This window comes from Schistocerca cancellata, chromosome 6 (genome assembly GCF_023864275.1).
Source record: "Schistocerca cancellata isolate TAMUIC-IGC-003103 chromosome 6, iqSchCanc2.1, whole genome shotgun sequence".
Lineage (NCBI taxonomy): Eukaryota > Metazoa > Arthropoda > Insecta > Orthoptera > Acrididae > Schistocerca > Schistocerca cancellata.
In genome coordinates, this window is record NC_064631.1 from 605,289,470 (window position 1) to 605,314,807 (window position 25,338).

At 45.6% G+C, this 25,338-nt stretch overlaps 1 protein-coding gene across 1 annotated transcript; it reads left to right on the forward strand.

The window, feature by feature from the left end:
- Positions 1-1,920: 1,920 nt before the first annotated feature.
- On the forward strand, positions 1,921-22,467 carry LOC126191217 (drosulfakinins). The gene is made up of 2 exons (XM_049932019.1): positions 1,921-1,973; positions 21,867-22,467. Exon 2 carries the CDS (start codon positions 21,872-21,874, stop codon positions 22,202-22,204), a length of 333 nt encoding a protein of 110 aa, XP_049787976.1. The 5' UTR covers positions 1,921-1,973; positions 21,867-21,871; the 3' UTR covers positions 22,205-22,467.
- The last annotated feature ends 2,871 nt before the right edge of the window (positions 22,468-25,338 follow it).

A 25,338-nucleotide genomic window follows, 5' to 3' on the forward strand; every position in this document is an offset into this window, starting at 1 on the left:
TCAGAAAGGGCAAAGTTCGTAATAATTGACGGAAAGTCATCGAGTATAACAGAAGTAATAGCTAACGTTCCGCAAGGAAGTGTTACAGGCCCTTTACAGTTCCTGATCTAAATAAACGACATAGGAGACAATGTGAGCAGCCCTCTTAGATTGTTTGCATATGATGCAGTTTTTACCGTCTTGTAAAGACACCAGAGAATCAAAACGAATCGCAAAATGATTTAGGCTTGTCTGTATAGTGCGAAAAGTGGCAATTGACTCTGCATAATCAAAAGTTTGAAGTCATCCATCGACATGAGTACTTAAAGTAGTCCGCTAAATTTCGGCTACACGATCAGTCACACAAAGGCTGTAAATTAAACTAAATACTTGGGAATTACAATTACGAATAACTTAAACTGGAACGATCACGTAGATAACGATGTGGGCAAAGTAGACCAAAGACTGCGATTTATTGGCAGAACACATTGAAAGTGCGGAAGGTCTACTGCTTACACAGCGTTTGTCCGCCCTCCTCCGGAGTATTGGTGTGCGCATCAGATGGGACGTCGTATATGTTCAAAGAACGGCAGCTCGTTTTGAATTATCGCGAAATATGGGACAGAGTGCTGCGGACATGACATGCGAACTGAAGTGGCAAAGTAGGGAGGAATGACCATCATCATAAAATAAGAGAAATCAGAGCGCACCGTTCGAGAGCGGAACGGTAGAGAAATAGCTTGAAGGTGGTTCGATGAACCCTCTGCCAGGCACTTAGTTGTGAATTGCAGAGCAATCATCTAGAACAATCTCACACTAATCCCTTTCCTTGAAAATCTAAATAGTTGCCCGTTGGTTGCACATATAGTTCTAAACTGAGGTAATGACTAATATTACACAGGAAGTTGCCGGCTTCGAATTCGAGAGGATTCTGTGGCTTCTCCATCTGCATCTACATATACATACGTACTCTGCAAGTCACCAAACGGTACACGGCGGAGGGCACCTTGTACCACTACTAGTCATTCCGAGGCTCTGAGCACTATGGGACTTAACATCTATGGTCATCAGTCCCCTAGAACTTAGAACTACTTAAACGTAACTAACCTAAGGACAGCACACAACACCCAGCCATCACGAGGCAGAGAAAATCCCTAACCCCGCCGGGAATCGAACCCGGGAACCCGGGCGTTGGAAGCGAGAACGCTACCGCACGACCACGAGATGCGGGCACTAGTCATTCCTTTCCCTGTTCCACTCACAAGTGGAGCATGAGAAAAACGACAGTCTATACGGCTCCGTACGAGCCCTAATTTCTCTTATTTTGTCTTCGCAGGCGTTAACGCGTCTGCCAAGGACAATATCAAAGGGGCAAGAGTTCGAAATATGACTACATACTTTTTTCTTTGGTGTGCATGTAATTACGACAGTGCCGTTCTACAAAGGCAGAAGTGAGCCATTTTTGTGAAATACTGTGGCAACCCTCACAACATAACAGCGCGCTCTCGGTAAGGCAGAGCCGATTAGGTCCTAAGCACCGGGATTTTTTCCGAGAAATTGTTTTCGCCGTCGGTTTCCGCCGCGATCAGCTAGAATAAAGTTGTGTTCTTTGATTACGGACTTCCCGGCTTAAACGCACCGGGCAGCAAGCGTCGGACGAGAGGCCTTCGTGAATGATTGCGCAGCGCAGCTATTCACGCCGACGTCCGAAAAATAAGCGCCGGCTACATCCCCCAGGCGCCGCCTACGAAGAATTTTTTAGCCCCCTAAATAATAATGTCGGCGCGTCTGCGGTGAATGCGAGATTAAGCTATTTTCCGGCATTCGGGGGCGGCGACGATTGGCTGTCGGCGCGCGGAGGACACGCCCCCTCCCCTGGGGGCGGCCGGCGCCGACTATAAAAGCGACGGCCCGCGCCCCTGGTGGCAGACACACCCCGGCGTCTGCAGCCTCTCCGCCTCCGACACCCTCACCGCACTCTACCGCAGCCAAAGGTAAGCCCACTCGCGGGGGGAAGTGCCGCTTAAGGGAGAAGGACACTTCTGCTTACTTTGCTTCAGGAACCTTCATCTACACTTTTCTTTTATCATCATTCTTCAGACTGGGTTGATGTGGCGCGTCACGACTTCACCTCAGCGTAGCACTTACACCAAACGTCCTCAACTATTTGTTCGACATATTCCATTTTCTGTCTTACCCTGTACTTTTACCCTATACACATCCATCACTGAGGAATTAGCATATGTCCAATCATCCTGCCCCTTTTTCTTGTCAGAGTTCTCCAAATACTTCTTTCGTCACAGATTCTGGGGAGAACCTCCTCATTTGTCACTTACGCTGGAGAGAACCTCATTTTTTATCATACTGGTCCACCTAATTTGCAACATACCTCTATAGCACCATATCTCAGACGCTTAGTTTCTCTTCGTGTTTCGCTGCAGTCCAAGATTCATTTTCATACACTGCAGCGTTCCAAGTAACCGTTTTCAAAAATTTTGTTCCTCAAATTAAGGCTAGTCTGCTATTGATGTACCACGTGCTTCATCCATCATACGCTATTTTAATTCCGTGGAAACAGGGAAAGCTCCAACGTTCTGGCCACAGCCGAGCCAATCGTCACCGCCCGACCGCCCTGTCATCCGTCATTTAATGGCGTCATTCCCATGCGGTATGGAGGGTCGTGGCCTCAACACACCACTCTCACAGCCGTTGTTGAGTTCTGCTTTCAAGGTAGCAGAATTCCTTTACTTCACTTACTAAGTATTCCCCTGTTTTGACGCTACGTTTCTCACTAATCTAACTTCTGCTAGTCCTCATTACCTTAGTCTTTCTATCAATCCACAATCTACGCACGGCAGACTGCTCATACCATTCAGTATGCCTCGTAATGCTCCCTCGATTTCATCGAGAACAGTTAAGTCATCATGGAATCTTATTATTGATATTCTTTCACACTGAATTTAAATCCGACTCCTCAACAAATCTTATATTCTCGTCATTGCTTCTTCGGTGTAAAGTCTGAATAGTAGGGAAGAAAGATTGCATCCCTACTTTTACACCCTTTTCAATCCGAGCACGTCATTCTTGGTCTTCTATTCTAATTGGTTCAAATGGCTCTGAGCACTATGGGACTTAACTTCTGAGGTCATCAGTCCCCTAGAACTTAGAACTACTTAAACCTAACTAACCTAAGGACATTACACACATCCATGCCCGAGGCAGGATTCGAACCTGCGACCGTAGCGGTCGCCTGGTTCCAGACTGTAGCGCCTAGAACCGCTCGGCCACTCCGGCCGGCTCCATTCTAATTGTTCCTTGTTGGTTCTTATAGTTATTTAGAAGTATCCGTCATTCGCTATAGCCTACACCTACTTTTCTGAGAATTTCGAATAAATTGCACAATTTTACATTGTCGAACGCTTAACTGTTGGTTCCGTTATCAGGCACAACGCTAGAAGTGCCTCTACGGTGCCTCTCCCGTTCCTAAAGTCAAACTGATCGTTATCTTCAAATCGCTGTTAAGTATAAAGCTGCGGTTACTTTGGACTCATACGTACTATTGAAATGGCTCGTTTCGCTCAACTGTACACTGGAAGACTAACCGCTTACAGGCTACGTATTCCAGACATCCCCTATATTTCACACATTCACTGCTTCCTACATTAACAAACTGACTGATCCTAGATGACAAGATTTCAGTCCATCCTTTCGACTAGTCACATTTTCCTTCAGTCAACTTTCCCCACTTATCCTGGTTAACAATTTGTCTTATCGTATTCTGTATCGTATCTTGAGTTTTGACACCGTTCTACAACATTTCATATACCTTCAATTGTAATTTTCGCAGACTTTCCTCTCGTCATACTCTTTAATATCGCATTTCTTCAAATGAGTCAATTATCTAACTTCTGTCTTCCATACGTCTTCATTATTTGCTACCAGTAGAACGTTTCTTTCCCCTAAGCAAACTTTTTTTATTTGTAACATTCTGCTTTTAATATTTCCGTGTCGTAAGTCGTCGTTTATAACTTTACATCCTAATCCATAACATTTCTTTATCTCTTCTGGCATATGCTCTTCAACGCAAATAATTAGTATACTGTTATTCCTTGACCTATTCTATTTGTGTATATCCTACAGCAAAATTATACGTTAGGTATCCTATACAACCTATTTTCTAATTCTTCTAAGTTCCTCTAACATCAGGTTGAAAGGACTGCCAGCTATAAACCTGAAAAACCGGACCACTTCTTCATGCGCCATTACTCCTATTTAGGAAACGCTCGTCTCCCGACTGACAGAACTCTATTTTCAAATGTACTCAAAGGTTGTCAGAAAGTATTCATTGCACCATCAGGTCTACGAAATCAGTATTGATAGGTGATCTGAGACGAACTTCTTATCGAAATGTCGGAAGATAGCCCTGGAATTCGGCTGCTTCAAAGAAAGGAGGCTAATTACTGTGGGAGAAAGATTAGGGAAATCCAATGTTGTGCTCGTTACGAAACGTAAAACCGACGCACCCTTTGACAACATTTAATGCGCTACACATAAAAGTCAGCTATCATTCAAATATTTGGAAATAAAAGTGTATTGAGACACAACGAGGAACTACAACATAGGCTCAGATGCAGCGAAAGCAAGTCTATGTACGATTCATTAGAAAGATAATGGGAAATTGCAATTGTTCTACAAAAGAGATTTCATACGAAACAATTGTACGGTCCGTACTTAGGAAACTTCCTTCCGGGCATTAACTCCCCCCCCCTCTTATTATCTGTGCAATAGAGAGACGTAATTAGGCAAGTAAGTGCTCGCTCAGAGGCGTACAAGCAGCCATCATACCACTGTCTATCCGTAAATGGAACAGGAAGAAATCGCAATAAGTTGCACAGTAAAAAATATTCTCTGCCACGCACTTCACGGCGATTGAGCGAATGTAGTAGAATTCAAAATTCCGTTGACGATGCCATTAGAGACGGGGCACAAGATCGGACTGGGGAAGGATGCAACCGCCGTATCTTTTTCAAAGGAGCCGTCCAGGCATTTAACTTTAGGGATTTAAGAGAAACTACGGAAAACGTGAATCTAGATGGCCGGTTGGGATTCGAACCCTGGATGTTCAAAAGCGAGTCCAGTGTCTTAACCACTATCCCGCCCCGCTCGCTGACGAACTACGAATTCAGTCGGAAAGTACAAACCAGCTTTTGTTTTAGGTAAAGTAAATATTTACTTTTCTATAAGGGTTAGGGTGTAATGTTTCGTCGACGAGGGGATCTTTAAAGAGAGATCACGAACTCGGACAGAGAAAAAGAAATCGGTCGTGACCTTTTGTAAGGGGCCATCCCGGGATTTGGCTTCAGTGGTTTCGGAAAACCATGAAATATCGGGTTTAATGTTTGATACTCTTGAAGAATTACAAATACGTTAACGATTACAGACGAAGTTATAAAGGGTCAGTTAAATAGACAGAAGGAAAAGACCAAAGATCAGTGCGGGTTTTCCTCCCACCCAATCGCTTTAGAGCCAGCTTGGTGTGATTCTTCCAGGAATCAGGTGAAAGCTCGCAAAGGGTAAGATTGCAGTAGAAACTCACACACCATTAAGCTTGTAATCCAGTTAACCACCAACACGTCGTCCTTCGCTGCGTTTTCTGGTATTGGTTCAAATGGCTCTGAGCACTATACGACTTAACTTCTGAGGTCATCACTTCCCTAGAACTTAGAACTAATTAAACCTAACTAACCTAAGGACATCACACACATCCATGCCCGAGTCAGGATTCGAACCTGCGGCCGTAGCGGTCGCGCGGTTCCAGACTGTAGCGCCTAGAACCGCTCGGCCACCTCGGCCGGCTTTCTGGTAATCTGAAACTAAAATTTTATCCCGTGGTCTCCTTAAGTATTGGTTGAAAAATCATAAAACGATCGGAAGACACTTTCAGGGCGCGCCCTCCAAAAGTGAAAATACTACTCAGTAACTAAGTTTCCAATTTTCGTGAATTTATCCCCCTACGTCTTTCAGAAAATCTTGCATTCGTTCTTCTTAGGCAGACCGTGCATTCTACTCCGGCTAAACACTGCTAATTTTGAATAAATAAATAAATGCTCATTGCACTTTCACCATTGCCTAGATTAATCCCCGAAGCGCCATTTTGAAAAGCGTGAAAAGTGCCCATCTCAAACTATTACAGGCTCTTCACTGGACATAAAACATTTTCCAGCCACAAATTTTCTTGATTATGGAAACAGATGAAAGGCAGGGGGTGCTAAATGTCCTGAATAGAGTGAGTGAATCATAAATTTGTACTTCAGATCTCCAATTTTTATTCATTCCCAAGGCTGATTTTGCTGATAAATCATGGTTTTCAAAACGCGACTGGTCCAAAATGTCTAGCGCAGCATTCGGCAGTTGTTTTTTTTTTTTCTACCCTTTACAAAGTAATCGATAAGAAGAAGTTCTTTCAATACTAGAAAGCAGTGGCCACATCGTTTCCGGCAGATGAAATCGACCTCCCCGGTTTTGGTACAGAGCCATCAGCCTCTGACCACTGCTTTCTTTGTTCTTTCGTTTCTGGAGTCAGGTGGTGACCCCACGCCTCGTCCATAATTGAGGACAGGCCCACAGCTACACTTGCAGTTTTTTGGGGTGGCTGTAGACTCCTTATAAACCACCATAAATTTCGAATTAATTTCCGTTAGCGATAAATAGCCAAAACTAAGAATTTTATGACGGTAAGGAATTCTAGTTCCGAACAATATTTCACTAAACATCTACCGTAAAATGTTGTATCAACAAAAACTATTTTGGGGAATAAGTTGGCATTGTACTTACGTTACGCTCCCCATGCACAAAATTAAAAATATGTTAATACGGACGGCATTTTATTGTCTCAGACGGTAATTTTTCACCTGTTCGTCATACAGCTAAATACTCGAAGTCCTCCGCGTAGGAGTCATGTTCGCTGATATGACTGCCCCTCTATGGAGGCGAAAGAACGGGATCAACTACCTGATAACATTAGTTTATTATATCGCCCTGCTACCCGTTGTAGTAACCGGAACACTAGTTAACATTCCTAATACATTGCCGTTTACGTTATCTAACTAACTGTTCGTAGCGTTCGTTTTGTTCTGTGTTCTTTCGTGTGGTAACTGTTTGTGGGTTGTATTTCTGAGGCGAAGAGAGTGAAATCGACCAAAACACTCTCAGACTGTCTGCTGTATCAATACACTGGTCATTATTTATGCTAGGCGCTCAGTCCGGAGCCGCGCGACTGCTACGGTCGCAGGTTCGAATCCTGCCTCGGGCATGGATGTGTGTGATGTCCTTAGGTTAGTTAGGTTTAAGTAGTTCTAAGTTCTAGGGGACTGATGACCATAGATGTTAAGTCCCATAGTGCTCAGAGCCATTTGAGCCATTATTTATGCACGCGAATTAGATCAGAGATTGGTCCACCTCCCTACCTCGCAAGTCAGCGGTCTGCGCTATACTAAACATGCGAGCAGACCGACTGGACCGTAATATTTTGACAGCCTAACGTTCCTTATTTAAACAATGGAACGAGTCATTCTCCTCTTGATAAACACTGGGTACATCACGTCTTTCAAAGAGCCACTTCTTATTTTGCGACTTGGTTGACACATCATGGTGATAAAACCTGGTTCATCGCCTCAGATAATGCTATTTAAGTAGCGTAATTTGCCACTTTCGCCACAGGTGATACGAAGTGTCATTTGCTACCCGTTAAAGGAATATCATTCCCAGAAATAAAGAAGCTTCTTCAGTTTATATGGCCTTGCAGATTGGTTTTGATTATAGATGCAGACGGGCCTAAGTATTCCGTTCTTCTCTGGCTTTTCCATCAATAGCTTTGGTACTGTCGCAACATTCTCTTCAATTGGCGACGATGATGATGGATCTGAGTAGCTGACGTTACTGCTCTGAAGCTAATTAAGCCGTCTAAGTTTGGTAAGGCCATGTTTATAGCCCTCTCCAAGCTGTAGAGGTAGCTCGAATCAACGCCAAATTGCCAGACACGAGAAGAGCTGTTCTTCGTAACTGTTCGCCACTATATTCCCATCTACTAAAAGATCTTTCGATCACAGCTAGTCCACAGTATGGGGATGCTGACAGGTAGTAGCTCCAGTTCTTGGCTACAGTGCATGTATGAACATGTCTGTAGCCGACTGTCCGTACTGAATATCATGTTCGCAGACGCAGTAAATGCAGGTCGTTGTGTTGTATGGAGTGAGTGGAACTTTGCGGTCTGGTCAGCTTGTGGAGATAATTTCGACTGCTGGCGGAGAGGTTCAGCAGGGCAAGAAGTGCCGCACCGAGTCAAGAGTGCCAATGCGTCAAGAAACAGAATTTATCTCTCCGTCGAAAGTCGGTGAAAATAGACAGTCTTGGAGGCTGCGCAGTCAAAACCCGCAATACAGTACGTGATGCATTCCGTCTGGAGCTCTAGAACTTTCTTGCTGCTGTAGCCTAGTGCCCATTAAAAAACTATGGCATTCAAAGCAGCGCCTGGCATAATGACTGTGTATGGATGACGCCTAGGTTAGACGCAGAAGCGGGAGTGGAGAAACTGCACGCGACCATCGTGAAAGAACAGTCCTGCACTTCTGCCAGGCGACCGACGGCAACTGTACCAAAACATCCGCACCTACATCTACACTCCGCAAGCCACTCTATGGGGTTTAGCGAAAGGCACTTCTAGTACCACACTCATCTCCTCTGATCCCTGTTCCGTTCGTGAACCTGTGACGAAAGGAGCCGCTCTTCTTTAGATTTTCTCTGTCGCCCCTATTAATATTACATGATAAGGCTCCTGCTCTCACGAACAATACTCAAGAATCAGTTCATAGAGTGTCCTGTAAGCTATCTCTTTCGCGGATGAGCTACATTTCCTCTTCCTCACAGAGGGCGTTCTGCTCGACCTGGGCCATCCTGCGCTGCTCCAGAGCCGCTCGTACGGCCGGTGACAAGCGGTTTTCGGCCGCTCGAATCCGAATAGAGTCCCAGGGTGACGTCCATCGTTGTCATGGTCTTCAGAATTGCTGGATACCCTTCGTTGAAGCTGCTCACTGCCAGGAAAGTCGCAGTCTCCACAGTCTTCGCACCAGAATGCAAATGAAATTACAATGAAATGAACACCCTTAGCTGCTTACAGGCGTTGACATACGTCAACGGGGACAGATGAAAATGTGTGCCCCGACCGGGACTCGAACCCGGGATCTCCTGCTTACATGGCAGACGCTCTATCCATCCTTTTTTTTTTAATTCTTTGTTGATCTCATTTTGTTCTAATTTGTTCGTTGTATATGTTCGGGGCGGACGTCTCATGACATCCCTTCAGGTTGTTCGTTGATCCATTCACTCAGTTTTTTTATTACAGAGTGTAGCTAACCCTCTGACCGAACACGCTGAGCTATCGTGCCGGCTATCCATCTGAGCCACCGAGGACACAGAGGATAGCGCGACTGCAGGGATTATCTCTGGCACGCCTCCCGCGAAACCCACATTCTCAACGTATTGTCTCGGACTACATTCATAGTGCCCCCGCCCATTATACTCATTACTCGCGGCGCGTTGCCGATTCCCGTAAGAGTTCGGGCACTGTTTGTGCATTCGCACAGAAGAAGAAGATGGTCAAGTGGCCGGTGAGCCTTAACTTTATATTTACTAAGATGGTATCTGTTCTTTCGGACATGTCCGAAAGAACAGATACCATCTTAGTAGATATATAGAATGCAAATGCTTGGGAGCTAACTTCCAAACGCACGCGTTCAAACTTTCATTTGAATTTTGTGTGTTTCCTCCCAAGCACCGGTACAATAACTTGTCCTCCGAAAGCAAAAAAACTGGTGCGTGAAAAAGACCGATTTCAGGCAGGTGCATTTTTTTTGTTCAACCGCGAATAACAAACATTTCCGTTCCGTATTCAGAAAAACCGTTTCAGGGGTGCATTCTAAACACTTTTATGGATCCAAAAGCACAGTTTTTAAAAAAATCGATTTTTTAAACCAAAAGTTAGTAAAGAACTGTTCGAAGCGCAATACGCACAAGGCTCTCTGCTTATTATTTGTTTTATATTGATTCTCAGAAAAGTACAATAATATGAGCTGTGGTTGATTACGCAATGTTCCACTTTTTATGTACGAAGAGGTCCGTTAGTTTTCTCCCGAAATAACGGGACACAGTGCTGCCCTCACGGTGGCACACACAGAGCTATGGACTCAGCCTATCACCCACAGCGGTCGACGTTTTGACAAACAGAGTGGAGATAACGCAACTTCCCTGGCCTCGGTAGGATGAGCAACCTAATCAGCAGTTCCACTGTCGCCGTAGCGGCAATACCGGCGACGTCTGGAAGGGACTCCTGCACTACCCAGCACAGGTCCATTCCACTACAGTTGTTGACATAACGACTCGTGGATACGTTTCGCGATCTGAAGGATTAGTGTTTCAACATCCCGCCGGCCGGGGTGGCCGAGCGGTTCTAGGCGCTACATTCTGGAACCGCACGACCGCTACGGTCGCAGGTTCGAATCCTGCCTCGGGCATGGGTGTGCGTGATGTCCTTAGGTTAGTTAGGTTTAAGTAGTTCTAAGTTCTAGGGGACTGATGACCTCAGAAGTTAAGTCTCATAGTGCTCAGAGCCATTTAACATCCCATCGGTGACTGTCACCAGGGACTGCTCGAACAGGACAAGAATGGACAAGGGAATAGGCCGTCTTCTATTCACAGAAACCAGCCCGGTATTCCCTCAATCGATTTAAGGAAACCACAGAAGACCGAAGTCTGGTTGATGGACGAGGATTTACCGATTGTGTATCCTCTGGTGCCTTAACCACCGGTCCCACTTCCCTTTGTGGAGAATTATTTTGCTAGAATCGCCGGAGAGTTTGTCGTTCAAACATTTTTATATTCAAAAGGCAGGTTAAAAGGTGATGCCAACTACATTCATACTAGTGAATTTTGACCCCTGGGCTTACCCTATTCTCAAAGCTTCATCGTCTACATTTATTCGGACGTGTAAACGACTATTCGCTCGTCAGGCGAACTTTTTTGTGTGACAAAATACTGTCGGATTAGAATTGCTGATCACCGCGACACTAATGATAGGCGAACAGTGGTTGAGTCCACAGCTGGTAGACAATATCTGTACGTGTTTGTCGTACACTTTTTTGCCTGTGAGGTTGTCTACTAACGTGGCCACATACGCGTGATTGTTACGAACTGACTGTGTGTAAAGTTATAAATTTGACTGGTAGCCTTACGACACAGGCCATGTCTTTGGCGATACCCTTACTTGTGAGACGGACAGATCCCAGAAAGCATTAGTATGAAATCGTCTTTAAATGAAATACGACGGTACGGTCGGTAAGATCTCCCGACAGGCGGCTTTCCATAGTCTTCGCAGTACATATACCTCTCTTCCGACGTCTGTAAAACCACTTTCGAGATAACCTGAAATTCGTGTAGCGTGGGAAACGCCTTTAGATAGGACGTTAATTCCGATGTCATTGTGAAGAGCTTGCGGAGCACACCTAGGACTCAAAGTAAGACAATAAAAATATTCACCGGAGTATAAGTGAAAATCGGTATTAAGCTGAAAATTAAAAGATAATCAAAGATGTCGTGTCACGCGAGACGTAAATATACTCGGAATTATAGAAAACGCAAGTCGGAAGAAAGCTCGTGTCGAAAGGAATCCAAGAAGCCTGAAAAAGTCCAGGGCCGGGCGACGGTGAGAACTACGGCGGCATCGAAAAGGAAAAGGAGGAACGGCGCGAAGCGATTACGTAGCTGGCGCATCCGGCTTACGTAGCTGGTCCATCCGGCATACAGCCTCTAGCGACAGCCCAAACTTGGGATTTCCTCGTACCTGTTCTGTAGCCTCAGCGCTGCTCTGTGTTTGATAATTAAAGTACACATTAACACAAAACACGTGTAACGATTTTATCCTTACTTTTGTCGAAAATTCTACGGCGCGGACAAGAACTACACGTACAGAATTTTTTCCCTTCAAGTTCTTGTTCTGCCCGCAGTGCAGTCTGCTAATTGTAGGCAGTGGATCACCCATAATTTGGTAATTAATTTTAATTGAATTTAGGCTCGCTACCGGCTGTGTCGGAGTCAACCCAGCACCTAAGCTCAGGGGGGGGGGGGGGGAGAATAGCATCAAACGGCGGAATAGTTCTGAGATTTCGCTATAAATGGTGCTGAGTACACTTCTTACCAGTTCAGAGTCCACGACGTGTTCCTGCAGGTGCCTTTTCTCACTTATGCTCTTACGTACTTCGGATTTCTGACTTAATTCTGCAGCATTTCAAATACACTACTGGCCATTAAAATTGCTACACCAAGAAAAAATGCAGATTATAAACGGGTATTCATTGTACAAATATATTATAGTAGAACTGACATGTGATTACATTTTCACGCAATTTGGGTGCATAGATCCTGAGAAATCAGTACCCAGAACAACCACCTCTGGCCGTAATAATGGCCTTCATACGCCTGGGCATTGAGTCAAACAGAGCTTGGATGGCGTGTACAGGTACAGCTGCCCATGCAGCTACAACACGATACCACAGTTCATCAAGAGTAGTGACTGGCGTATTGTGACGAGCCAGTTGCTCGGCCACCATTGACCATACGTTTTCAATTGGTGAGAAATCTGGAGAATGTGCTGGCCAGGGCAGCAGTCGAACATTTTCTGTATCCAGAAGGGCCCGTACAGGACCTGCAACATGCGGTCGTGCATTATCCTGCTGAAATGTAGGGTTTCGGAGGGATCGAATGAAGGATAGAGCCACGGGTCGTAACACATCTGAAATGTAACGTCCAGTGTTCAAAGTGGCGTCAATGCGAACAAGAGGTGACCGAGACGTGTAACCAATGGCACCCCATACCATCACGCCGGGTGATACGCCAGTATGGCGATGAGGAATACACGCTTCCAATGTGCGTTCACTGCGATGTCGCCAAACACGGATGCGACCATGACGATGCTGTAAACAGAACCTGGATTCATCCGAAAAAATGACGTTTTGCCATACGTGCACACAGGTTCGTCGTTGAGTACACCATCGCAGGCGCTCCCGTCTGTGATGCAGCGTCAAGGGTAACCTCAGCCATGGCCTCCGACTGGTAGTCAATGCTGCTGCAAACGTCGTAGAACTGTTCGTGCAGATGGTTGTTGTTTTGCAAACGTCCCCATCTGTTGAATCAGAGATCGAGACGTGGCTGCACGATCCGTTACAGCCATGCGGATAAGATGCCTGTCATCTCGACTGCTAGTGATACGAGGCCGTTGGGATCCAGCACAGCGTTCCGTATTAACTTCCTGAACCCACCGATTCCATATTCTGCTAACAGTCATTGGATCTCGAGCAACGCGAACAGCAATGTCGCGATATGATAAACCGCAATCACGATGGCTACAATCCGACCTTTATCAAAGTCGGAAACGTGAGGGTACGCATTTCTCCTCCTTACACGAGGCATCACAACAACGTTTCACCAGGCAACGCCAGTCAACTGCTGTTTGTATATGAGAACTCGATTGGGAACTTTCCTCATGTCAGCACGTTGCAGGTGTCGCCACCGGCTCCAACCTTGTGTGAATGCTCTGAAAAGCTAATCATTTGCATAAAACAGCATCTTCTTCCTGTCTCCTCTGGTTAAGTCACTTCGAATAATATTAAGTCCGAACCCTAAATTATATCCCATTCTTCTAGTGCTCTTCCGTTTATCCTTAACCAAATAAAATTTCCATTCCACTTAAAAGAGCTACTACGCCTATTCTAAGGTTTAGCTGAAAGAACGTTGTCACCTAAAAATAGCAGCACACACCGTGTCTCTAATCACTTTCATTCCTATGTACAATCTTCTCGAGTTCCCGGTCGATTCATTATTAAATGAGGTCACAATGCTGCCAGAAAAATTCCTCGCTTCATCAGGTACAACAGGAACGTCGTTACATGATCTACTGGTGCGGCTCCCAATGAGTCATGGCATTCCCATCTTACGAGCATGCACTTTGGAAGACTAACGGCACAGGCCTAGTCTTTGTCATACCCTTACCAGTGAGACGGTCGGATGCTAGAACGCATTAACGTGCAAACGTATTTCAATGAAATACGACGCTACGGTCGGGGAGATCTCCCGACAAGCGACTTTCCACTGTCCTTCCAGTAAGCAAGCCTCTGTTTCCGACATCTGTAAAACCACTTTCGTGAAAACCTCAAATTCATCCTACTATTCTTTTCCCTAACTGTCCTGTGCCACGTCTTGCCAGTATGTAGTAATGCAAATGGATGGAGTTTCTGCACCATCATCGCCCGCCGAAATGCGTGCTGTCTGTTGAGACAACTGCGGGAAACAGAAGGCAGTTCAAGGTGATGTGCTGTGGTATTTCTGAGCGTGATTCAGCAAACTGCGGGAAGTCCGCTTCTGCCTGCTACTGGCTTTCAGACACGGCCAAGGTCGGCAGCCCGACAACACGCTCTCTCTTTCTGATGACTGGCTGCAACAACGTGGGCCTCTCTAGTGTCTAGACTATTACAAAAACCTACAACTTGAAGGAAAGTTATCTAGGAGTCGCTAGTTAACGTCCCTGGACCATTCTACCATGCTGGAAACTATCCTGAATGACCATAAACGTAAGCGTGCTGTGCAAACCGCATTTAAGACCACGCCTTGTAATGATTTATGTGTACATGGACTAACTTCATGTATGCCTCTCACTACCTCGTAGGTCTGGCACAAATTCTAAAGTAACACAGACATTCATCTTGACTGCGACAAAAAGGAACTTTGAGTGAGTTGCACACAATACGGTAAAAACGTACTATTAACACATACTGTCGGACGTCATATTCGTTATTTCTGAGGATGGTTAATTCAAAGGGCTGTTAATTCAGAGGCTAGACAACTGCACAACGATACGTTACCTCCGTCCACTAGACCTCAAGTCTCGTCTGTGGCAGAGTTCAGTGCGTGTGAAATGTTCCTGTTACGACGCGAGGATCGCCTAAAGCCGTCGGCACACGGACCGTGCATCCGAACGTTGAGCATTGAGCGTGCCGAGTTTCTGACGTCACAGCGTGGAATAGCACGCTCGGGAGTCTTTCCGAACGTGCAGAGCAGTATCTGGCAAGCCAGATATTCTGAGCGTGCGTCTCAGCGTTGACCAATGAGATGACACAATGCCACCTACGTCACAAGCACTACGTCTCCCTTCAGTACAGAGTTGTGAGGCACCATATTGGCATTCATTTTAAGCCTATATGTATATATGCCGTTTCTGAACACCAGCAAATTGAGAATCACAGGAAAACCCGTTGTTAACCGTGTAATTCGTTACAATAAAATGAGAAACATCATATTCGTGGCAAAAGAATTATTGTAACTTGCGTATTGTGAGAGTAGGCTATTTGAAGATAGCGACACACTGAAGATCCACCCAAAACGTATTTTTCTTGGTACAATTTGTTATAATTAAATTTCAGTTAGTAACATATCTACAATTAAGGATTTCAGCAAGGGGTAACATAACCTGATTAGTTGACAAAGGTGTGATGTTGCTTTAGCGTAATGAGTAGAGTCACTGACCAGTGAAGAGTTTTATAACGAGGCCTTGATTCACGTCTTGACTCTCCCGAAATTTTTTTCCTAACATTCGTGTTTTTATTAGGTTCTGAAACTTTATTATTAGTTTAATATAAGCATATATTATAATATTTGATGTTGTGTAAATATATGTTCACCTTTTTTTTAGGGGTGTCTTTGTTGGATTGGCTTAATCTACAGGACAGCTTGCGCTACTTGTATGAAGATATTTTGTTCCTTTTTCTTTTACGCCTCGTAGTTCACATGTTGCAAAGTTTCTGCTACTGCGTAGGAACAGTGATCAAGTAAGACTGACCTTGGGGTTTTTACTAAAATGTGGGAATGATGAAATCTTATGCGGAGAAGTATTCCAAATTTGTAATGCACTGTTTGTAATGGAACTTATAAGCCTGTGTCCTTATTAATTGGACATTTCGTGGACGATGGAGGAAATGTGCGTTTTAATAGAGCTAGCGTGGGAATTTTACGCGCTCCCGTTGAGTAAACAGTGTGATTACGAACTAGAAGCATCCCTCAACTGCCGCTGGAGTGCGTTGTGATCGCGTATACCACGTTGGGGCCCACGTACCGTATGCACAAGTCGCATCGTTCCTGAGCGTTGGGCAGCACGTTGAACTTGCCACGCTCCACGTTAACGTTCAACAGCACGGTCCGTGTGCCGACGGCTTAAGACTACAGTATTTGTTGATACTAGACTGCTGGGTATGCTGGCTTGTTTAGTGTCAGTGCTGACCCGGAAATCCTTTCCGTCATGTTTCAGCAAGACATTGTCGAATGGTTGCTTTTGGAAGGTAATACAGTAGCAGCAATTCTACGTGGCACAGATTCGATAAGTCCTTGCTGCGTTTCCGGAGATGTGTAGCAGCAGATGTCTACACACAGATCACGCAATTCACGTAAATTACTGTCCGGTGGTTTGTGCGCGCAGAGCTCGCGATAGCGTCCCAGGTAGATTCCCCAGAGTTCGGATGAGGCGAACTGGGAAGCCAAGGCATCGACGCGACTTCACTACTATGCTCCTCAAGCCACTGTACCACGATTCTGGCTTTGTGACAGGACTGGAAGATTCCATCGTTGACAGGGAATTCATCAAGCACAAAAGGATTCAGGTGGTCCAGAGCAATGTTGACGTAGTCCACACCTGTCATGATGTCTTCGATTACTACAACAGATCCCTTTTAAGCCCAGCTGAACGTCCTCCACAGAATAGTACCGCCCCCCAGCGCTTGCATCCGTGGCGCGGAGCATGATTCGAGCAGGGTGACGGCGTATCTTGACGATAGACCTGGTGTAACATGCAGCGTGATTCATCCGACCAGACGACACGTTCCCATTGATCTACGGCGCGTCTCGGTGATCCCCTGCACACTGCAATCGTAATTGTTGTCGTTGATTCACCATGGGAACACGTAGGCGTCGTCTGCGGTAGAGTCTCATGTTCAGCAATGGGTGCTCGACAGTGTGCTCCGAGACGCTTGTGCCAGCACCAGCATTGTACTCTGTCGTTGGATCTGCCATTGATCGCCGCCAAGCCTGACTTTTAGAGCGGAAAAATCTTCGACCACCGCGTTCTGTGATCAGAAGCGGACGTCCAACACCTTGTCGGCTACTTGTGGTTTCATCATCCTTCGACCACTTTTCATACATGCACACGTAGGTAGCCCTCGAACAGGAGACCAATTTCGCCTTTCCCAGGTGTTTGTTCGCAGGCAACGGGCCATAACAATCTACCCGTTTTAAAACACAATTATGTCGTGGACTTCCCCCGTTTGTGGCCCGTATCGTGGGTAGACTCATTCCATTAGTCCGTGCTCCGCTTGCAGAGTGTCCCAGGAGGAATGCTCAATATTCGGGGATATAATGGGAACGATCATCCAAAGCAAACAATTCTAGTAAACATGGGCTCTACAATGAATACTTTAAGAGCTATGAGGACTTCTTCATCTTCGATAATGTGCTTTCCATATTTTGAGAGGTGATATCATCATCATCACCATCAGGATTTCCTTCCAGCGAGCAGGGTATGAACTTTGTGAACGATATGCCTCCATTTGCTTCTGTCCTGGTATAGCTTTTCCCTCTCCACTACATCCCATGTTACTCCTCTCCTCTTGCGATCTTCTTTAACCTGATCTGTCCATCTCTTTCTAGGCCGCCCAACTGGTCTTCTTCCTGGTACCTACATCTCCAAATACTGGCGTGTAGTTCGAGTCGGGTGCATTCGCTTCACATGACCGAACCACTACAGTCTCAAAGCACTTATCCTCTCCTGTGTAGTCAATGTCGCCTGCAGGTCTCTCCTTACATATTAATTCCTGACTCAGTCTATACTAGGTTCTTGTAGAGCTGACCTAAGGAACTTCATTTCACATGCTTGTATTTGACTCTCTTCTCTCTTATTGTCTGCAGCTCGTGGTCTTGCGGTAGCATTCTTGCTCACGGGGTCCCGGGCTCGATTCCCGGCAGGATCAGGGATTTTCCTGCCTCGTGATGACTGGATGTTGTTGTGTCGTCTTCATCATCATCATTATTCATCCCCATTACGGTCGGAGGAAGGCAATGGCAAACCACCTCCACTAGGACCTTGCCTAGTACAACCGTGCGGGTCTCCCGCTTCGTCCCTTACGCATCCTCGGAGTGTGGGACCTCATCATCATCTCTCGTATTTATGACACGGGCTTCTAGACTATACATCATGATTGGCAGGAGATAAGTTTTATACATGGTCTGTTTGGCTCTTTGAGGGACTTCCTTGTCCCAGATTAAATTTCGTACTTGGTGGAAGAAGCTAGATCTTTTTGTTATTGTGTTTAAGACTTCTAGTTTGGAACTTCCATTGCGTGATATGATGCTACCCAGATAATTGAAGCTTAGCACACATTCATCCTTCTCCCCCTCCAGTATGATGTGACAAGGTGTGGCTGTCCTGCTCATCTTCATTGCCACTGCCTTGTTCCTACTCACAGTTAAATTGAATTTTTTTAAAATTTTGTGTTCCAGCGATCTAGTCTCCTCTGAATCTCCATTTCCGTCTCTCCAGTATGATGTGACAAGGTGTGGGTGCCCTGATCATCTTCATTGCCATTGTCTTGTTCCTACTCAAAGTTAACTTGATTTTTTTAAATTTTGTGTTCCAGTAATCTAGTCTCCCCTGACCCACCATTTCCGTCTCTCCCCAAATGGAAAAGTGTAATGAAGAGTAAAGGGGAGAGCGAACTGCCTTGCTGAACACCTCTCTTTGTCTTTGATCTTGCACCTCCTACTTGCACACTGCTCTCACAATCATCGTACAGCATCTGGACCTTTTTAATTAATGAATCAGGAACATTATGTTTTCCCAAACATTCCCAGATTTTATCCCTTAGTACACTGTCATATACTTTTTCCACATCCACGAATACTACTACTACCCAATGCTTCTCCATTAACTGACGAAGGGAGAAAATGAGATCTATTGTTCCCCTATTACTTCTGAACCCATACTGTTGTTCCTCTAATTGGTGTTCTAGAATTTTCCACAATCTTTTTTCTATGACCTTTTCCATTATCTTAAGGCAGTGTGATTACAGTGTGATGCCTCGGTAGTTGGTGCATTTCATTCTACTACCTTTCTTGAATAATGGTGTTGTAATTCCTTTTTTTCCATTCATCCGGCACTTTGTTTTCTTTCCATATCACCCCCCAGCACCCGGTGTAACCATTGTATAACATGGATTCCTGCGGATTTAATCATATCCGCTGTCAGCTTATCTACTCCAGCCGCCTTCGCACTTTTCATCTGTTTCAGGGAATTCTCAGTTCCTAACCAAGAGATAGTATGGACCAAAACAAGAAAAAATGTTCAGTGAACATGGGCTCTAAAGTGGGCCAAGAGCTATGAGTAGGTTTTTTTCTTCTTCGGTACTGCGAAACACATCTGTTCTACTGAACAAGTGCTCGTAGCTCTTAACATATGCATTTCAGAGCCCACGTTTACTGGAATTTTTTTTCTTGCTTTGGTCCATATTATCACCTCTTAATAGAGTGACGCATTTCGTCACGGGATGCGTTAGTTGGCGTGAGAGCTTTACAGAGGCGTGTAACAAACTCCAGTGGTAGATGCTACAAAAGAGAGAAGTTATGCGTCGCGGGGACGTTTGCTATTCAAATTTCAAGAGAATACTTTCCGGGGAGAGTGAGACAACATATTACTTCCTCCCATATACATCTCACGAAATGACCACGACGAGGGAATTCGAGAAATTTGAATACAGAGGCTTATCGACAATCATTCTTCCCAACTGCCTTACGTGAGTGGAACAGTGAAGGGGGATCAGTCATTGGTAGCAGAAGTACACACTGCCACACAGTATCATGTGGTTTGCGGAGTACTTATGCTGATACTGATGTTGAATACGGAAAGCAAAGAGCTTGTAGTAGAAGAGACTGGTTTCAAGACGTGCTCATAGCTTTTAAGGTGTGTATCTTAGAACCCATATTTACTAGACTTTTTTTTGCTGCGAACAATCATTCTTGTCATCACCATTATCATACACAGTTTTGGTCTAGGCGTCCTTCCCTGTTCCAATTTCAAGCAGATTGCAGCTGATCTTTCCGTCTCTTCCTAGGACGCCCCACACTCTTTCCCCTTGAGGTGTATGTTTGCATATTGTTGTAAGTATCCATTCTTCTGACATCCCTTGAACGTGTTCATGCCATTTCTTTCTGCACTCTTCTCTTTTCTACAGTAGGCGTTTGACACCCAGTTCAGTCCTTATTTCACTATTTTTATCCGATCTATGAGCTTGTAATCAACTAGATGTCTTAGGAGTCTCATCCCTGCTGCCCCAATCCTCCTCCTTAGACTGGCGGTTAGAGTCCAAGTCTCTGGCCCTTACATCAGAACTGGCACTCTCATCACATTATAAAATTTTAGTACTGTCTCCTTTCTAGCTTTTTTGAGGAGAGTGCGATTTATAGTAGCTACCAACTGCTTGAATTTTTGCTGTCTGCATTCTTGATCATAGTGTGCGATATATGAGACCTCGCATCTCAGGAATTTAAATGTGTTTATTTGTTATCATCAATTATTATTTTTGTTCTTAAATGCTACTTAGCATGGACTGCCATTATCTTGATTTTACTTTAGATATTGTCATATTATAATCTTTTGCCACCTTGGGCAGCAACCAAATTGTTCTCTGTAATTTATCTTTTGGGTCCGCTATGATAAGCGGAGTAGGAATTAAAATCCATGGAGAATAAATAAAGACTTTGAGGTTTGCCGATGACATTGTAATTCTGTCAGAGACAGCAAAGGACCCGGAGGAGCAGCTGAACGGAATGGACAGTGTCTTGAAAGGAGGATATAAGATGAACATCAACAAAATCAAAACGAGGATAATGGAATGTAGTCGAATTAAATCGGGTGATGCTGCGGGAATTAGCTTAGGAAATGAGACACTTAAAGTAGTAAAGGAGTTTTGCTATTTGGGGAGAAAAATAACTGATGATGGTCGAAGTAGAGAGGATATCAAATGTAGACTGGCAATGGCAAGGAAAGCGTTTCTGAAGAAGAGAAATTTGTTAACATCGAGTATATGTTTAAGTGTCAGGAAGTCGTTTCTGAAAGTATTTGTGTCGAGTGTAGCCATGTATGGAATTGAAACATGGACAATAAATAGTTGGGACAAGAAGAGAATAGAAGCTTTCGAAATGTGGTGCTGCAGAAGAATGCTGAAGATTAGATGGGTAGATCACATAACTAATGAGGAGGTATTGAATAGTATGGGGGAGAAGAGGAGTTTGTGGCACAACTTGTCTAGGAGAAGGGATCGATTGGTAGGGCATATTCTGAGACATCAAGGGATCACCAATTTAGTATTGGAGGGCAGCGTGGAGGGTAAAAATCGTAGAGGGAGACCAAGAGATAAATACACTAAACAGATTCAGGATGATGTAGGTTGCAGTAGGTACTGGGAGATGAAGAAGCTCGCACAGGATAGAGTAGCATGGAGAGCTGCATCAAACCAGTCTCTGGACTGAAGACCACAACAACAACATGATTATCTTCTGAGTCATATCCCTGAATACAAATCATTCCTTCTGGAAAGCCGTGTGTGCTTTCTCTACTTGCAACTCGACCAGACTCCATTCGGTCTCACAGTGGACAGTGGTCACAATGTTTCCGCTGCGCTTGCAGTTGTAGACGTGCTAGCGGCTGCTCAGCTGCGTTACCGAGGTGTGGATCCGCTGTGTCGCAGGCGAGATGAGCAGCCGCGCCGTGCTTCTGATGGTGGCCGTGGCACTGGGAGCGTGGCTGAGCGGCGCCGCCCCCTCCGCCTCCGGCGCCGCCGCCTCGGCCGCCGCCCCTGGGGGCGCGCGCCGCCTCGAGGAGCTGCTGCTGTCCGCCCCCTACGACGACCCCGCGCTCGTCGACGACCTGCTGGAGGCGGCCTCCAAGAGGCAGCTCGCCAGCGACGACTACGGCCACATGCGCTTCGGCAAGCGGCAGCCCGCCGCCCCCGCCGCCCCCGTCCCCGTGGCCCCCCGCTTCGACGACTACGGACACTTCCGCTTCGGCAAGAGGAGGCCGCAGTGACGCGCCTGCCGCCGGCGCGTGGCAGCGGCCGCCAGCCCTGCTGTCGCTGCCTGCTGCTCGTCCCTTCGTGGCTCCACATGTCTAAACAACCCTCCGTTCCACGTTCTCCTCTCTCGGCGGCGGAACATTCAGACCCGAATTCACAGAAAAGTTACTCTAAGTTAACTTCCGTACAGTACTGATGATTCTTTCGTTGTCTGCCATCAAACCCTTTGGACTATGTTACCTAAGTTTGTTGTAAATAAATTACGTTTTTACCAAAATCTTAAGACTTTTCTCGTAATTTTTCTTGCAGTACTACTGTTCCTACTTGTTCCAGTCTCTTACCAGTGCTACTATGAGGACGAACTACGCGCTTCTCTGCATCGATGTTTTTCCCTAATTGATACTTGCTGTCTTTATTTTCCAAAAGTGTTTGCTCCATTCTCATGAGGAATCTATTCTTGCCTGACACGAACAGAATAAACAAGTTTGGGTACTGAGGACGTCAAATCAGTAGGAAAGACCGGGTAATTATTCAGAAAAAAACAACAAAGCATAGATAAGAGTTTACACTAAAACTACCGAGGATTTAAAAATACCAGAAAACAGAAAGAGAAATAAGCCATAGTTTTGTACGAAAAAAACAAGTATATTAGTACAAGAACATTTGCAATCGGTGCAGTACAGCTACGTTTATGTTTGTACAAGTTACTTTTACGCTACTGGCCATTAAAATTGCTACACCAAGAAGAAATGCAGATGATAAACGAGTAGTCATTGGACACATATATTATACTAGAACTGACATGTGATTACATTTTCACGCAATTTGGGTGCATAGATCCTGAGAAATCAGTACCCAGAACAACCATCTATGGCCGTAATAACGGTCTTCATACGCCTGGGCATTGAGTCAAACAGAGCTTGGATGGCGTGTACAGGTACAGCTGCCCATGCAGCTTCAACACGATACCACAGTTCATCAAGAGTAGTGACTGGCGTATTGGGACATGCCAGTTGCTCGGCCACCATTGACCAGACGTTTTCAGTTGGTGAGAGATTTGGAGAATGTGCTGGCCAGGGCAGCAGTCGAACATTTTCTGTATCCAGAAAGGCCCTTACAGGACCTGCAACATGCGGTCGTGCGTTATCCTGGTGAAATGTAGGGTTTCGCTGCGATCGAATGAAGGGTAGAGCCACGGGTCGTAACACATCTGAAATGTAACGTCCACTGTTCAAAGTGCGGTCAGTGCGAACAAGAGGTGACCGAGACGTGTAACCAGTGGCACCCTATACCTTCACGCCGGGTGATACGCCAGTATGGCGATGACGAATACACGCTTCCAATATGCGTTCACCGCGATGTCGCCAAACACGGATGCGACCATCATGATGCTGTAAACAGAACCTGGATTCATCCGAAAAAATGACGTTTTGCCATTCGTGCACCCAAGTTCGTCGTTGAGTACAGCATCACAGGCGCTCCTCTCTGCGATACAGCGTCAAGGGTAACCGCAGCCATGGTCTCCGAGCTGTTAGTCCGTGCTGCTGCAAACGTCGTCAAACTGTTCGTGCAGATGGTTGTTGTCTTGCAAACGTCCCCATCTGTTGACTCAGGGCTCGAGACGTGGCTGCACGATCCGTTACAGCCATGCGGATAAGATGCCTGCCATCTTGACTGCTAGTGATTCGAGGCCTTTGGGATCCAGCATTCCGTTCCGTATTACCCTCCTGAACCCACCGATCCCATATTCTGCTAACAGTCATTTGATCTCGACCAACGCGGGCAACAATGTCGCGATACGAAAAACCGCAATCGCGATGGACTATAATCCGACCTTTATCGAAGTCGGAAACGTGATGGTACGCATTTCTCCTCCTTACACGAGGCATCACAACAACGTTTCACCAGGCAACGCCGGTCAACTGCTGTTTGTGTATGAGAAATCGGTTGGAAACTTTCCTCATGTCAGCACGTTGTAGGTGTTGCCACCGGCGCTAACCTTGTGTGAATGCTCTGAAAGCTAATCATTTGCATGTCACAGCATCTTCTTCCCGTCGGTTAAATTTCGCGTCTGTAGCACGTCATCTTCGTGGTGTAGCAATTTTAATGGCCAGTAGAGTACATTTGACGTGATGACGTACATTGATCTTTATGGCAGTGGGAGGCACATGTTCAACGTTATGCGACATGTAACACTGATGGATGATATATCGAAAAATTGAAAAGTGTAAGATCCGATGAAGACAGCAAACCTCTGTCGAAACCTATCATCTGCTAAAATGATTTTTAGCGATCTTGGGAGTACAGCTTGATAATAAATTTAACTGAGAGAGGAGGGTGAGGGGGATCGCGTACCACAGAACTGCCGATGCACCAAAACAAATCTCTCTTTGCTATACGAATGTTGTCAGACATTGGTGACATAAAAAATCTAGCGTACTATGCTTCCTTTCACTCCATAATGTCATATGAGACTATTTTCTGGGGTAACTCACCCAGCCAAGCTAAAAATTTCCGAGCCCAAAAAAGTGCAGTACGAATTATTCGTGGCGTGAACTCAAGAACGTCCTGCAGTGGGCTGGTTAAGGAACTAGTTATACTAATTACTGCTTCACAATATACACTCCTGGAAATTGAAATAAGAACACCGTGAATTCATTGTCCCAGGAAGAGGAAACTTTATTGACACATTCCTGGGGTCAGATACATCACATGATCACACTGACAGAACCACAGGCACATAGGCACAGGCAATAGAGCATGCACAATGTCGGCACTAGTACAGTGTATATCCACCTTTCGCAGCAATGCAGGCTGCTATTCTCCCATGGAGACGATCGTAGAGATGCTGGATGTAGTCCTGTGGAACGGCTTGCCATGCCATTTCCACCTGGCGCCTCAGTTGGACCAGCGTTCGTGCTGGACGTGCAGACCGCGTGAGACGACGCTTCATCCAGTCCCAAACATGCTCAATGGGGGACAGATCCGGAGATCTCGCTGGCCAGGGTAGTTGACTTACACCTTCTAGAGCACGTTGGGTGGCACGGGATACATGCGGACGTGCATTGTCCTGTCGGAACAGCAAGTTCCCTTGCCGGTCTAGGAATGGTAGAACGATGGGTTCGATGACGGTTTGGATGTACCGTGC